This window comes from Kogia breviceps, chromosome 1, assembly GCF_026419965.1.
Source record: "Kogia breviceps isolate mKogBre1 chromosome 1, mKogBre1 haplotype 1, whole genome shotgun sequence".
Taxonomy (NCBI): domain Eukaryota; kingdom Metazoa; phylum Chordata; class Mammalia; order Artiodactyla; family Physeteridae; genus Kogia; species Kogia breviceps.
Genome location: NC_081310.1, coordinates 154,532,939 through 154,546,976, shown reverse-complemented (window position 1 = coordinate 154,546,976; position 14,038 = coordinate 154,532,939). Strand labels below are relative to the sequence as shown.

Below are 14,038 nucleotides of genomic sequence, written 5' to 3'. Positions count from 1 at the left end.
ATTTGTACTGTCTCAGGGCCTTTGCACTTCCCTTTCTTTCTGTCTGGAATGCTCTTATCCCAGATATTTCAATGACTCCTTTCTTCACAGAATTCTCTGGTCTCTGCTCAAATGTTACATTCTCAGAAAGACCTTCTCTGACAACCTATATAAAATGCCTATTCAACCCTCCCCCTTTCCCCACTTTCATCTTTGTATCCATTTACTCTGCTTATTTTCCTTTACAGCACTTGTCACTAACAGTACATTATATTATATATTTGTTTGATTGTTTATTGTCTGGCTCTTCCACTAGAACATGACAAAGACTCTCTCCTTGACCTAACTCTTGTCAGACTCCTCTGAGCCCCAATAGGCCCCATCTTTGGGCACGTCTTCAAGAGCCCAGTTTAAACAGGAATCCTGCTAAGTCAGTTTAGCCAGAATAATCATCCTTGATATCCAACAAAATTCCTCATCCTCACCATCACCTTGGCCTTCCTCTGGCAAGGATCCTGTTAGGTTAGCTTAACAAAGAATTACCCTACCCTCTTAGTAATTTTCTACCCACCAATACTCCCACCCTGCTCCTTGGCTGTAAATCCCAACTATTCTTTGTTGTATTCAGAGTTGAGCCCAATCCAATTTCTCTCATCTCCTGCAAAACCCTATTACAGTAGTTCCTATACCTATAACAATAGTCCTGAATAAAGGATGACTTAGCTTCTTTAAAATTGTCATGAATTTTTTTTCTTTAACAAATGTTAACACTACGAGTGGTAAACAAGAAAGACACCAGGTTGTCTTCTTCATTATCATATCCCCAGTACCTAGAATAGTGCCTAGCACACAGTAGGCATTCAATACATCTTTTTTCAATGAATGAATATATTTAGAACTAGGAACAATATACTCAAAGACTCTGGGAATCTTTAATTGGTGAAATAGCTAGTTTTATACCACTTTTAAAACATTTCAGTATTTTTAAAATGAGAGTGTAAAGTTTATTAATGAACATTTTAAAAAATTATTAACACATTTAATTTCATAAAATCAGAACCTCAGAGTTAAGAGCCCTTAAAGGGCACCTAGTACAAGCCCACTTTCTAATTAAAAAAGAAATGGAAATCTCTGGCTATTTTTTAAGGTCTTTATTCTCGGAGGGAGAGTTATTTTATTATTTACAGAGCATTTGCAAAATTTGAAATTAGCTAATTGATCTTAAGTTTGCACTAATTAATCATGTTAAAGCTTTGTAGTTAATGTTCACAGGATTGAACCAAAAAGCCAAAGCATTAACACCTGCTGAAGGTCATTAAAAATGTATTATAAAAGACTTCAAATAATGTATATACTGTATAATTTTGTCAAGGGTTGTTTTAATTCCAAAGCACAGCCATAACAAAGATGATAATCGTTTCAAGGTGACATTGGTATCTCTTTATTCAAACCTCACTAGTTTAAAAGCACAGTATAGATAGGCACTGAATCCATGCCAGGGGAGAAATAATTGATTTAACTGATTTAAAAGTATGTTTGAGATTTTTTCAGACAAGCTGTCAACACACAAATGAAAGCAAGATTCTAAAAATGCTGTTAGATCCATAATGTTTATACAGCAAAGCAAACAACCTTTGTTATTCCAATTAATGAATCTGCTCACAGAGGAAATCTGATCCAAAATGTTTTATTTTTTTCTCAACTATGCTGAAAAAATGTTGACTCATCTTGAAGCAATTTAGAAACGTACTAGGCAGCAAAATGGAAATGGATTACATTAAGTTTAATATTTGTTACTAGGCTATCTGCTAAAAATAACATCACAAAGTTTTACACTTCTGTGAAAGGGTTTTAACGATTGTCACATGTATTGTATCTATTAATATTTTTGGAGAATGTTGGGCCAGGTAATATCATTCTCTCAACCTTACAAATCAGTAATAATAAATGTCAAGAGGTAAAATGTATGCAGGGAAAATAATGTAGCAAGATCCGTTCATTGAGATACCTTGGACTATAGCCTATAGTACTTCATAGTAATCTCCCTTTTTCCCTTGATAAAATGGGGAGTGGGATTTAGGAATTGAATTGCCTAACAGCTGAAAAGAACTTTAAAAATAATCTACTTCAACACTACTAGTTTTGCCAATGAGATGTAAATGATCTGTTTAAGGACACAGTTAAGTGACTAAGCTGAGACATGAACTCAGGATTTTGTTTATAAATACTATGCTTACTACCATACTACCTCTTATGATCAAGAATAATTATTGAGCTAAGTCCAACAAGGTTTATGATATTCAACAGGTAAAATGACCCAATTTTTCAGCAAATAAATGACATTTTTTAAAAAGAGGGAGGAAAAAAATCATAGATTAAAAGAGATATAAGATCCATCTCAACAAAGTGCTAACTATAAACTTTAAAAAATCTTGTTTAGAATAAACTAAATGTACAATTACATTCTTAAGACAATCAAGGGAAATTGAACACAGAGTGGGTATTTTATAATAGTAAGGAACTATTGTTAATTTTGTTAGATATGATAGTGGTAGTATGGTTATGCTAAAAAGAAGTCCTTATCTGTCAGAGGTATATACTGAAGTATTTACCAGTGACATAGCAAACAATATGTTTTCTATAAAACACCTTAGGAATCAAACAAATTAAAAAGTGCAAAGATAGACTGGTAAATGTTAACGATATTGATAATCATTAAGGGTGGGGGTTAGTTATCCTACTTTGGTGTATGTTCGAAATTTTTCATAATAAAAATTAAAAAGAAGGAATTATTGAACTTATACCACATATAAGACAACATCAACGCACTTCATTAATCACTGAGTGTCCAACTTTCTTTTTATTTTAAACTGGAGAACGATAACAGAAAGACCTTATCATGAATCTCTAAGGTCCTATATGTTCTAGGTTCTGCCTATCGTCAACCTCACTAATGAGCATAACACAGAGATGGGAAATTCTGCTTTGTATTTAACATATGTATGCATGAAATGAAACATTAATTTTGACTTATTTTAAAAAATACTCTTCCCAGAGATTGGTTCAAGATGGCAGAGTAGAAGGATGTGCGCTCACTCCCTCTTGCGAGAGCACCAGAATCACAACTAACTGCTGAACAGTCATTGACAAGAAGACACTGGAACTCAACAAAAAAGATACCCCACGTCCATAGACAAAGGAGAAGCTGCAATGAGATGGTAGGACAGGTGCAATCACAATAAAATGAAATCCCATAACTGCTGGGTGGGTGACTCACAAACTGGAGAACACTTATAGCGCAGAAGTCCACCCACTGGAGTGAAGGTTCTGAGCCCCACATCAGGCTTCCCAACCTGGGGGTCCAGCAACGGGAGGAAGAACTCCCAGAGAATCAGACTTTGAAGGCTAGCGGGATTTGATTGCAGGACTTCGACAGGACTGGGGGAAACAGAGACTCCACTCTTAGAGGGCACACACAAAGTAGTGTGTGCATCAGGACAGAGGGAAGGAGTAGTAACCCCATAGGAGACTGAATCAGACTTACCTGCTAGTGTTGGAGGGTCTCCTGCAGAGGCAGGGGGTGGCTGTGGCTCACCATGGTGACAAGGACACTGGCAGCAGAAGTTCTGGGAAGTACTCCTTGGTGTGAGCCCTGCCAGACTCCACCATCAGCCCCACCAAAGAGTGGGGTAGGCTCTAGTGCTGAGTTGCCTCAGGCCAAACAACCATCAGGGAGGGAACCCCGCCCCACCCATCATCAGAGAAGCTGATTAAAGTTTTACCTAGCTCTACCCACCAGAGCAACAGCCAGCTCTACCCACCACCAGCCCCTCCCATAAGGAAGCTTGCACAAGCCTCTTAGATAGCCTCATGTACCAGAGGGCAGACAGCAGAAGCAAGAAGAACTACAATCCTGCAGCCTGTGGAACGAAAACCACATTCAAAGAAAGAGAGACAAAATGAAAAGGCAGAGGACTATGTACCAGAGGAAGGAACAAGAAAAAACCCCAGAAAAACAACTAAATAAAGTGGAGATAGGAAACCTTCCAGAAGAAGAATTCAGAATAATGATAGTGAAGATGATCCAGGACCTTGGAAAAAGAATGGAGGCAAAGATCGAGAAGATGCAAGAAATGTTTAACAAACACCTAGAAGAATTAAAGAACAAACAAACAGAGATGAATGATACAATAACTGAAATGAAAAATACACTAGAAGGAATCACTATCAGAATAACTGAGGAAGAAGAACGGATAAGTGACCTGGAGGACAGAATGGTGGAATTCACTGCTGTGCAAGAGAATAAAGAAAAACGAATGAAAAGAAATGAAGACAGCTTCAGAGACCTCTGGGACAACATTAAACACAACGTTGGCATTATAGGGGCCCCAGAAGGAGAAGAGAGAGAGAAAGGACCCGAGAAAATATTTGAAGAGATTATAGTCGAAAACTTCCTTAACATGGGAAAGGAAATAGCCACCCAAATCCAGGAAGCACAGAGAGTCCCAGGCAGGATAAACCCAGGGAGAAACACGCAAAGACACATAGTAATCAAATTGACAAAAATTAAAGACAAAGAAAAACTATTGAAAGCAAAAAGGGAAAAATGACAAACAACATACAAGGGAACTCCCATAAGGTTAACAGCCGATTTCTCAGCAGAAACTCTGCAGGCCAGAAGGGAGTGGCACGATATATTTAAAGAGATGAAAGGGAAGAACCTACAACGAAGATTACTCTATGAAATCAAAAGCTTTACAGACAAGCAAAAGCTAAGAGAATTCAGCACCACCAAACCAGCTATACCACAAATGCTAAAGGAACTTCTCTGAGTGTGGAACACAAGAGAAGAGAAGGACCTACAAAAACAAACCCCAAAGAATTAAGAAAATGGTAATAGGAACATACATAATGACAATTACCTTAATTGTGAATGGATTAAGTGCGCCAACCAAAAGACACTGGCTCACTGAAAGGCTACAAAAACAAGACCCATTTATATGCTGTCTACAAGAGACACACTTCAGACCTAGGGACACATACAGACTGAAAGTGAGGGGATAGAAAAAGATATTCCTCGCAAAAGGAAATCAAAAGAAAGCTGGAGTAGCAATACTCATATCAGATGAAAGAGACTTTAAAATAAAGAATGTTATAAGAGACAAGGAAGGACAGACACTACACAATGATCAAGGGATCAATCCAAGAAGAATATATAACAATTATAATATATAAGCACCTAATATAGGAGCAGGTCAATACATAAGGCAAATGCTAACAGCTATAAAAGAGGAAATTGATAGTAACACAATAATAGTGGGGGACTTTAACACTTCACTAACACCAATGGACAGATCATCCAGACAGAAAATTAATAAGAAACACAAGCTTTGTCCATTTGGGATGGGATGAATTGGGAGATTGGGATTGACATATATACACTAATATGTATAAAATAGATAACTAGTAAGAACCTGCTGTATAAAAAATAAATAAAATTAAATTAAAAACTTAAAAAATATTGCTCTTCCCTGTATTCTGTTCCTTGGTTCTACAATTTGGTAATCATTTTATTTATTTCAATTCAATAAATATTTCTTCAATAATGTACCAGGTCTGTTAGGCCCTAGGAATAGCAGATTGGGTATGTCATTTTCACATGTATATGAAATATTAATTTATATATGAAAATATGTGAAAAAAATACAACGTATTCATATATATAACAACAGAATTGATAGATGCTGTATTAACTACATGAAAAAAGCACTATGGGAATCCTAAAGAGGAAGATGTGAAGAGAAACTTGATCAATCATGTTAGAAGAAGAATGGAATTATCTTTCTACTCTCTCTATAAAAATATAAAATATGAAGAGGCAATCAAAGAATACATAGCCAAAAAAATGTAGAAAATAAGTATTATAGAGACATGTGGAATAGCTAATTTATAAAACTATTGTTATTTTTCTGGATTTAGGGATGTTTGTATTATTTGTTAGCTTCAAACATTTTTTAGATAGTTATGTTTTTTTCATTTCAAATATTCACTTTCATGCCCAATTTTGTATTTTTTAATTAAAGAGGTTCCCCCTCACTGTATAAACTTCAGGTGCCCCACCAGCTGAATCCACTGGATGGAGGTTCTGTAATTTGCTAGGATATGTCAGTGCTAAGGACATATCCATCAGTGAACAAAAATAGAGGGGAGAAAACTCTCTTGTGAAGCTTACATTCTAGTTGTGAGACACAGACAAAGCAAAAATGTAATAAACAAGGAAATTAAACCGTATGTCAGAAGGTAAGTGCCATGGAGAAAGTGGAGAAGGGTTAAGGGGATGAGAGTGCAGGGCAGGGAGCATTGGGTGGGTGGTCAGAGTAGATAAGCCTCATGGAGAAGCAAAGAATTGAAGGAGCTCGTAATTGATAATATCAGTGGAGTCTAGTTAAGTATATAAGTTTAGTGGTGCTTCATTATTCTATTCCTCAGCCCCCCAATTTAGAATATTTGAAGTAAAATAATTCCAAAGTAACAGTAGTAGGAGGGTAAAGCAGCAACAGTTGGACTGGGGTTAAGAATTGAATAGCTGCGTGGGACATTAATCTTAGAGACTGGTACTGAACAACAGAGGGACACTAAAACATCACTGGAAAAAAATAAAATGGGGAATATTGTATTTACTAGAACTTCTTTGGAGGGGGGAGGTGAGACCCCCCAAGTGGCACAGCTCTTAAGGAGATTCAGTCTGATGAACTGTCAGGTTGTATTGCGGGGTAGGGTGAGACAAATATGGAACCGTATCTGAAATATTCAGGGCAACAGAAGACTGAGTGCTGCCACCAAGAGTTGTCCTTTCCCACCCTCCTCACCCACTGAGCATTCGATCTTTTCTCTAAATAAAAGTTGGGAAAACAGCCAAAAATGTAAGTTTAAAGTATATATTGTTAGCCTGCCCTAAAAATAATTTAAAAAATGAGAATTGGACTATAATTGTGAAAAATGTAAACGTTCTTAGAGCATCACATATTCTTTTTTGTATAGGTAGCTGTTGTATAGTAGAAAGACAAACAGACAAGTCAGAACTGGATATGAGTTCTGACTCTGCCATTTAGCTGATTAGCCTTGGGCAAATCAGAAAGGGAAAAACTAAGATTTGTCATCTATGAAACGGGGATAATAATAAGTTTCTTTTATGACAATTAGTGAGATAACTGTGTTTAAGTGAACTTTTTAATCAACAAAGTATCATCCCACTTGTTTGGCATAATAATAAAGCTACAAGGTAGTTCATAGTTGCTAGGTAAGGGTCATAGTTATGAGGTGTATAAATAGTTCAAGTTGAAATTATCAACCAATAGTTAAGACAGTGCAGAATGCTTTAAAATCTCTATTTATAGGCTGTCTTCATATAGCTTCAAGAAAGCAAGCTAACACTCTTTAACATCTTTTACTAGGACGTCATAACAAGAGACACATACGTCTTGTACCTCAAAAGTAGAAGAGGTATTTTTTTCTTACTAACTTGAATGAATACTGAAGGAGTGACCCTTAACCAAATGAAGGTTCAGTGTCAAAAATAACTGGCTACTTTCCCCGAATTGCCGGCTAGGTAGAGTGATTCTTAAATGATACTTCTTGTCAGCAAGAAAGATGATCCCAAGAATGAACAAAAATAGCCTCTGTTCAACAGCTGTGATGTCTATAATTTATAAGCTGTGATCATCTCTCATTGGATTGTCTTGGTGTCCAAGCAAGAATGGATGCATGTTTGTCACTTGCATATTTATCACTTCTCAGAAAACAAATTTTTGTTACATCTTATTCTTTCTGATCAATACATTTTTCTCTTTACCTATAAATAGTGAGATGAGACTTACTGTTTGGGGAATGTGACCTTGAAACCCTACTGTCAGGCACAGAGTTAAAAATGTTCAACTAACCCTTAAACATTGATTCCCAATCACGAAAGCACTAAAAGACAGGCAACACTGAAGAATTGGGCATTGAAGGAAGGAAAGAAGAAAAGAAGGAAGGGAGGGAGGAGGAAGCGATAATCACTTTATTTACTCTACCTGGGCAGTCTTTAAATGCTCTGCCTGGATGTCACGCTACTAATTACCTCTTACCGGTTTTCTCCCCGCTTCAATCTTTACCTTTAATTTGTGTACTTATATTGCTCTTGCGCTTCATAATTCTTTGTCCCTTAGGTTTCTTACTTCCCATGCTCACCGCATTCAGTTTCCCTCTCCATTTCTTTCACTGTTTCCCTCTTGTACAGCTCTACCACAAACTATTCCTACGCTATATATTTATGTAAGTATGCGCTAAAATACAATCGAGCAAATATTGGGACTGATTGACCGGAGAACTTTGTACAAACTAGTTAGAATTGAGAGCTCTGGGGGAGACGGTCTCCTCCATCTCAAGGACAAAATAATTGAGAATTAGAAAGTACGTAGAGGAGGACCACTGAAGCCAGCACAGAATCGGGTTCTCTATTGCGCCGTGACCTGTATCAAAACACTCAGCCAGTGACTCAAGAAACTTCCTTGCGGCTCTCCTCCGACTGACCTTCGATCAATGCCCTTCCCCACCGTCTCCGGCCCCCACTTCCCTTGGACCCACACGCTGCTTTTCACGTCCCTCTCTCCTCACACTTCAGGCCTGTTTCTTCTCCAGATTCTACTTCCATCTCTTTCCATTCGCTAAGATTCGGCCCAAATCTCACCCTCTCTTTTCCACTCCCTCCGGTTCTCCTGCTCACCGGCCGCCTAACCCGGCTCCCGCCCTTGGGCCTCTCCCCCAGGTGGCTGGGCGCCGTCCTGCCCCTCACCCCCCGCCCCCGCGCACACCTGTCTGCCTCTGACCCTCCCCGCACGGAGCTCGGGCACACGCTCCACTCCTCCCGCAGCGCTCGGCGTCCCGCGCCCACCCCGGCCGCCCGCCCAGGGGGCTGGGCGCGCACACGCCCCCCGCCCCGCCCACCTGCTCGTGGGCCCCCCCCCCCGCCCCCGCCTCTCCTGGTCCCTGGCGTCTCGGGCCCCCGCCCCCCGCGGGCCCGCTGCACTGTGGGTAGGCGGCGGCGGCAGCACAGAAGAGCTCGCGGCGGCGGCGGCGGCGGCGGCGCGGGCGGCGGAGCAAGGCTGCGCGCGCCGAACATGGCTGAGAAGCAGAAACACGACGGGCGGGTGAAGATCGGACACTACGTGCTGGGGGACACGCTGGGCGTTGGCACCTTCGGCAAAGTGAAGAGTTGAGTACGCGCCGAGGCCGCCGCGCCGAGCTTCCAACCTCGCGGGAGGCCGAGCCCCGGAGCCCCGGAGCCCCGGAGCCCCGGAGCCCGGGAGCTCCGGGCCGCGGGCGGGCTGCTGGCAGCGGGTGGTGGGGCCTGGCGGCAGGTGGAGCGGCCCCGCTCGGGCCGCGCGGAGCCTGGGGACCCCGGGAGGGCAGCGTGCAGCGCCTCGCCCCGCAGCAGCTGGGGGCGCCGGGCGAGGGGGCGCGAGCTGGGGCGCGGGCGTCGCGGGGTCCAGGGTCGGCGCCCACCGCGCTTCTCCCGGCCGACCTCAGTGCTCTCCTCTGTGAAGCAGGGAGACTGTTCTGTAGGGCGAGGTGCCTTCCAGCTGGGAGGCTGTACGGATAGGACTGGGGAATGACCCACGTTCCTGATGGTGGAGTTTCCATTTCGTTCCAGGTGCCCAGTTAGGTGCTTCACGTGTTATCCTTTAATCCTTATAGCAGGTGCAGGTGTTATCTTCACCTTAAACGTGAGAAAACGGGGACCCCTAGGGGTCTAGGAACGTGCTCAAGGTCACACTGAAATTGGCAGAACAGTGATGAAGGTCTAAAATGTCCTCTTAATTTTGGCCAGGCTGGGCGGTTCCTGACATCCTGAGTCTTTCGTGCTCCCAGACTCTGGGTTGGTGGGGATGACAGTTGATGCTCCCAGGGCAAGAACGGGGTGGGTCTTTCTGATGCCTGTGTGAAACGCTGGAATGCCAGCTGGCTTGAGTCAGGGCTTAATCAGAACTGGGAGGTCTGAAGGTTGGTGTTTGTAAAATGGTTCTAGGAAGGCTTCTGGGATGGGGAGGATGGTGATGGAGATCTTGGAGGATGTAGGGCTGAGGCCAGAACTGCTAAGACATGCTCTGCTGAGGTCTGTGTTCTTGGTGATGGGATCCCATTTTGGGTGTAATAAAACAGGCTGGTTTTGAAATTACTTTACTTCTTACCAGTTAAGTATTGAACTTTCCTGTTTTTCTTGTTAATAAGGGTCACGTGGGATTTAATTAATTTGTCCTGTCTCCAGAACTAGAACGAGCTTTTTAAAAATACTTCTCTTTTGATTGTTGCAAATCCAATATTATAAGTAAAATGTTTGCTTTTTCTTTTTCTTTTTGCAGGGGAAATATTAGGTAGGCAGTTTGGAGATTTTATTGAGACCTCTATTTCCTTAAGAAATAATATTTTAACCTTAAATCAAGGCTGTTAAATGGATAGAAGAGACTCGTTCATTCCTGTGGCAAGAATCAGCTCTTATTTACTTCCACGTGTCTGATACCCTTTCGTTTGTTCAGAAAACACTTATTGAGTGCCTACAATGTGCCAGGCACTGTTCTAGGTAATAGGGATACCCTAGGAACAAAATCAATTAAAATCTCACCTTTTGTGAAGCCTCTCTTCTAGTAGGGGAAGACAAACAATAATTGCAATATGTATATAAAATATTCAATATACAGTATTTTTAGTGCTATTGAGAAAAATGAATCAGAGAAGGGAGGATAGGGAGTTTAGTGAGGTTAGCAGTTTTCATTAAGGTTGTCAGGCAAGGCCTCACAGACAGGGTGGTATTTGTGTAAAGACCTCAAGTTTGTAAAATTCTTTGAAGTCCTGTGAGGCTGGGCTGTGAAGTCCTGGCTTAGGTTTGAAAGACATCATAAAGTAGACAGTTAGGAGAATATATTTAGAATGAATATAGGAGGATCCAGGAATTGGATTAATGCCTGTGACATTACTAAGGACTATTGTGTTTTGACGTTATACCCTCAAACCTTTGCCATCTAGACATGTACACTCTCCAGGTTATATAATGTACCCTACGCCCTTTCAAATTGTGTTAAAATTTTTGTCTTTTAAAATTCTTCTGTAATCTCAATGTTGGCTAAAACACCCATCAGATCAATCGGTCCGTTGTCATAGGACAACTTAAATATCTTTTGTATATATTCTTGAGCTGCTTCTAGGCACTTCTTAAAATATAAACCAACAGAAGGTACTTTGATTTATGAGAAATCCTTTTCCTGGAGGACCCCCTTCCTAGTGAGCAACCAACTGGAGGGGTGTTCCTAACACTATATTAGCACTTCTCCAAAGTTAGGCTGTGGTTTCCCATCCAAGGTTAGAATTAGTACAGTTGCTTCATAAAAATTATATAAGTTGCTGCAGTCTAAAGTTACTCATTTACAGTTGACCGTGGAATAACACGAGTTTGAACTGCACAGGTCTACTCCTACAGCAGACTTTTTTCACTAAATACATACTACAGTGTTATACAGTCCCAGGTTGGTTGACTCCTAGAATGCAGAATCATGGATACTGCAGGCTGACTGTAAAGTTAAATACAGGTTTTCAACCGCCTGGGGTTCAGTGCCCCTAACTCTGGTGTCGTTCAAGGTCACTTGTAATTCTTTAAGGGACTAGAAACAAAAGCACATGCATTTTAAACACAGCTTTATTCAGGTGTATTTTACATATCATAAAATTCACCCATTCCAAATGTACAATTCAGTGATTTTTAGTAACTACTGAATGGTACAGCCATCATCATAAATCGATTTTAGAACATTTTCATCACTGCAGTAAGATTCCTCATGCCCATTTATAGTTAACCCTCAGCCCTAGGAAACTGCTAATCTGTTTTCTGTCTGGATAAATCTGCTTTCTCTGGACATTTCTTATAAATGAGATCATTCAATATGGAGTCTCTCATGTCTGACTTCTTTAACAATGCGTTTGAGGTTCATGCATGACATAGCATGTGTCAGTAGTTTGTTCCTTTTTATTGCTGAATAATATTCCATTGCATGAGTATGCCACCTTCTGCCTATGCAGTCACCCATTGATGGCCATTGTTTTCCGTTTGGGGCTATTACAAATAATGACACCACAAACGTTCACATGCAAATCTTTGTGTGGACATATGTTCTCGGACACATTGGATAGATACCTAAGAGCAGAATTGTTGGGTCATATCATAGTTTTATTTTTAGCTCTTGGGGAAACTGCAGACTTTTCCAAAGTGGTTGTACCATTTTACAATCCCACCAACAGTGTATGAGGGTTCTTATTTCTCCAAATCCTAAGATTTGTTTATTGTCTTATTATACCTGTTCTAGGAGGTGTGAAATTGTATCTCATTGGGGTTTCAGTTTGCACTATGCTAGTGACCAATGATGCTGAACATCTTCATGTACTGATTAGCCATTTGTATATCTCCTTGGGTGAAATGTCTGTGCATATATTTAGTTCATTTGTTGAGTTGTTGTTGTAAGTTGAGTTTATAAGAATCTTTTTATAAATTCTGGATACAAGTCCCTTACTGCAAATATTTTCTCCAGGTCAGTTGTTTGACTTTTCATTTTCTTAATCGTGTCTTTTAAAGTATAAATGTTTTGAATTTTTATGAGGTCCAGTTTACTGACTTTTTTCCTTCTATGGACGATGCTTTTGGTGTTATATTTAAGAAATCTTTGCTTTGGGTTTCAAGGATTTGCTCGTATTTTTTTAAATAAATATTTTATTGTTTTAGCTCTTACATTTACGTCTATGACCCATTTTGAGTTAAAATTTGAATATGGTGTAAGATGAGGTTCTAAGGCTAACGGTTTGAATATGGATATCCAATTGTCCCAGCACCATTTGTTGAAAATACATGCCTTTTTATTTGGTATAGAGTTAGACTTTGTAAATTTAATTTCTACTAAAAAACTTAGTAGTAAATGATTTAGTTTTATATGGCTATAAAAACATGGAAATGGGGGAGTGATGAATATTTTATGTGCCTTCTCTCTTAACTATTGTTATTTACAGATATTGAAAGTTTAACTTAAGTTGTTGATGTATCAATTTACAGACCAGAGTTAGGTACAGTAAACAAAAATGGAAATAACTAGTTTTCATTTAATAGTACTGGTTTCAAGCTATTTTTAAAAAGCATATGGAAATCCTTCTATTTGTTGATAAATAATTGAAGCCTTATTTAAAATATTCTTAATTGATTTTTCTCCATTGTTCTAGTGTAAGAGTACAAGGGGAGTGCTTATGGAAACAGATTATGTGGGCTGACAGGGTTTAGAAGTAATGGCTTTTTATCTACTTAAATTTTTTTCTGTGTATTGATTGTTTTGGTTCTTACTCTTTCCAGGGTAAAGTAGAACTTCTGTTTAAGAGCTCTTGTAATTAGACTTGCTCAGTTCTTATCTAAATATTGAACGTGATAGAAATTCTAGAATAGATCTGGTGTTTGTGTTATACACTGGTTGAAGAAAAAAAATGTTTTTAATATAGTGGTAATTATTTGTTTAAAAAGAAGCCTGTATTTTTGAGGTGAGGACTGATAGATTTGGTTTATGAAATAATTACTCTTCATTGGAATTGTACACCATAGGATCCTTTGTAGTCAAAGTAGCCTTTTCTAGTCAACAAGGTCTCATCAAGGCATTACTTTTTCTGTTTTTCAAATAGTTATGTGCATGGCTCACAGAATTGGCTTTCAAGAAATTAAGTAAATATTTTATTAAATCCCCACTTATTTTTTAGGTAACAGGAAAGATAAGCAAATGGAAAAATTTTTATTAATTTTTTTAAACAAGTAATGTTACTTTTTTGAAATAAAAGTAGCAAGTCCTAAATGATAGATTAGATTTTGGGCAACTACCTGGTCAGTTGGTGGGCCTCAGTTATACCTATGGTATTTGGGGCCCACACTGGCATTGTTTTTGACTCTCATGTAGTATCAAGGCCCTAAACAAGTCATTTAACCTCTCTGGGCTTTGTTTTCTTC

General features: G+C 39.6%; 1 protein-coding gene across 5 annotated transcripts in view; it reads left to right on the top strand.

Annotated features, from left to right (window-relative positions):
* The first annotated feature begins 9,030 nt into the window (after positions 1-9,030).
* The window catches only part of PRKAA2 (protein kinase AMP-activated catalytic subunit alpha 2), a 73,673-nt gene continuing 68,665 nt past the window's right edge, over positions 9,031-14,038 (top strand). For 2 of the 5 annotated variants that reach the window (XM_067007038.1, XM_059052859.2), the window contains exon 1: positions 9,031-9,231. In XM_067007038.1, the coding sequence (XP_066863139.1) occupies positions 9,138-9,231 (94 nt within the window). In that variant the 5' untranslated portion in view covers positions 9,031-9,137. The remainder of the gene's footprint in view (positions 9,232-14,038) is intronic. The other 3 variants (XM_067007046.1, XM_067007030.1, XM_067007053.1) reach the window with 3 other exon arrangements.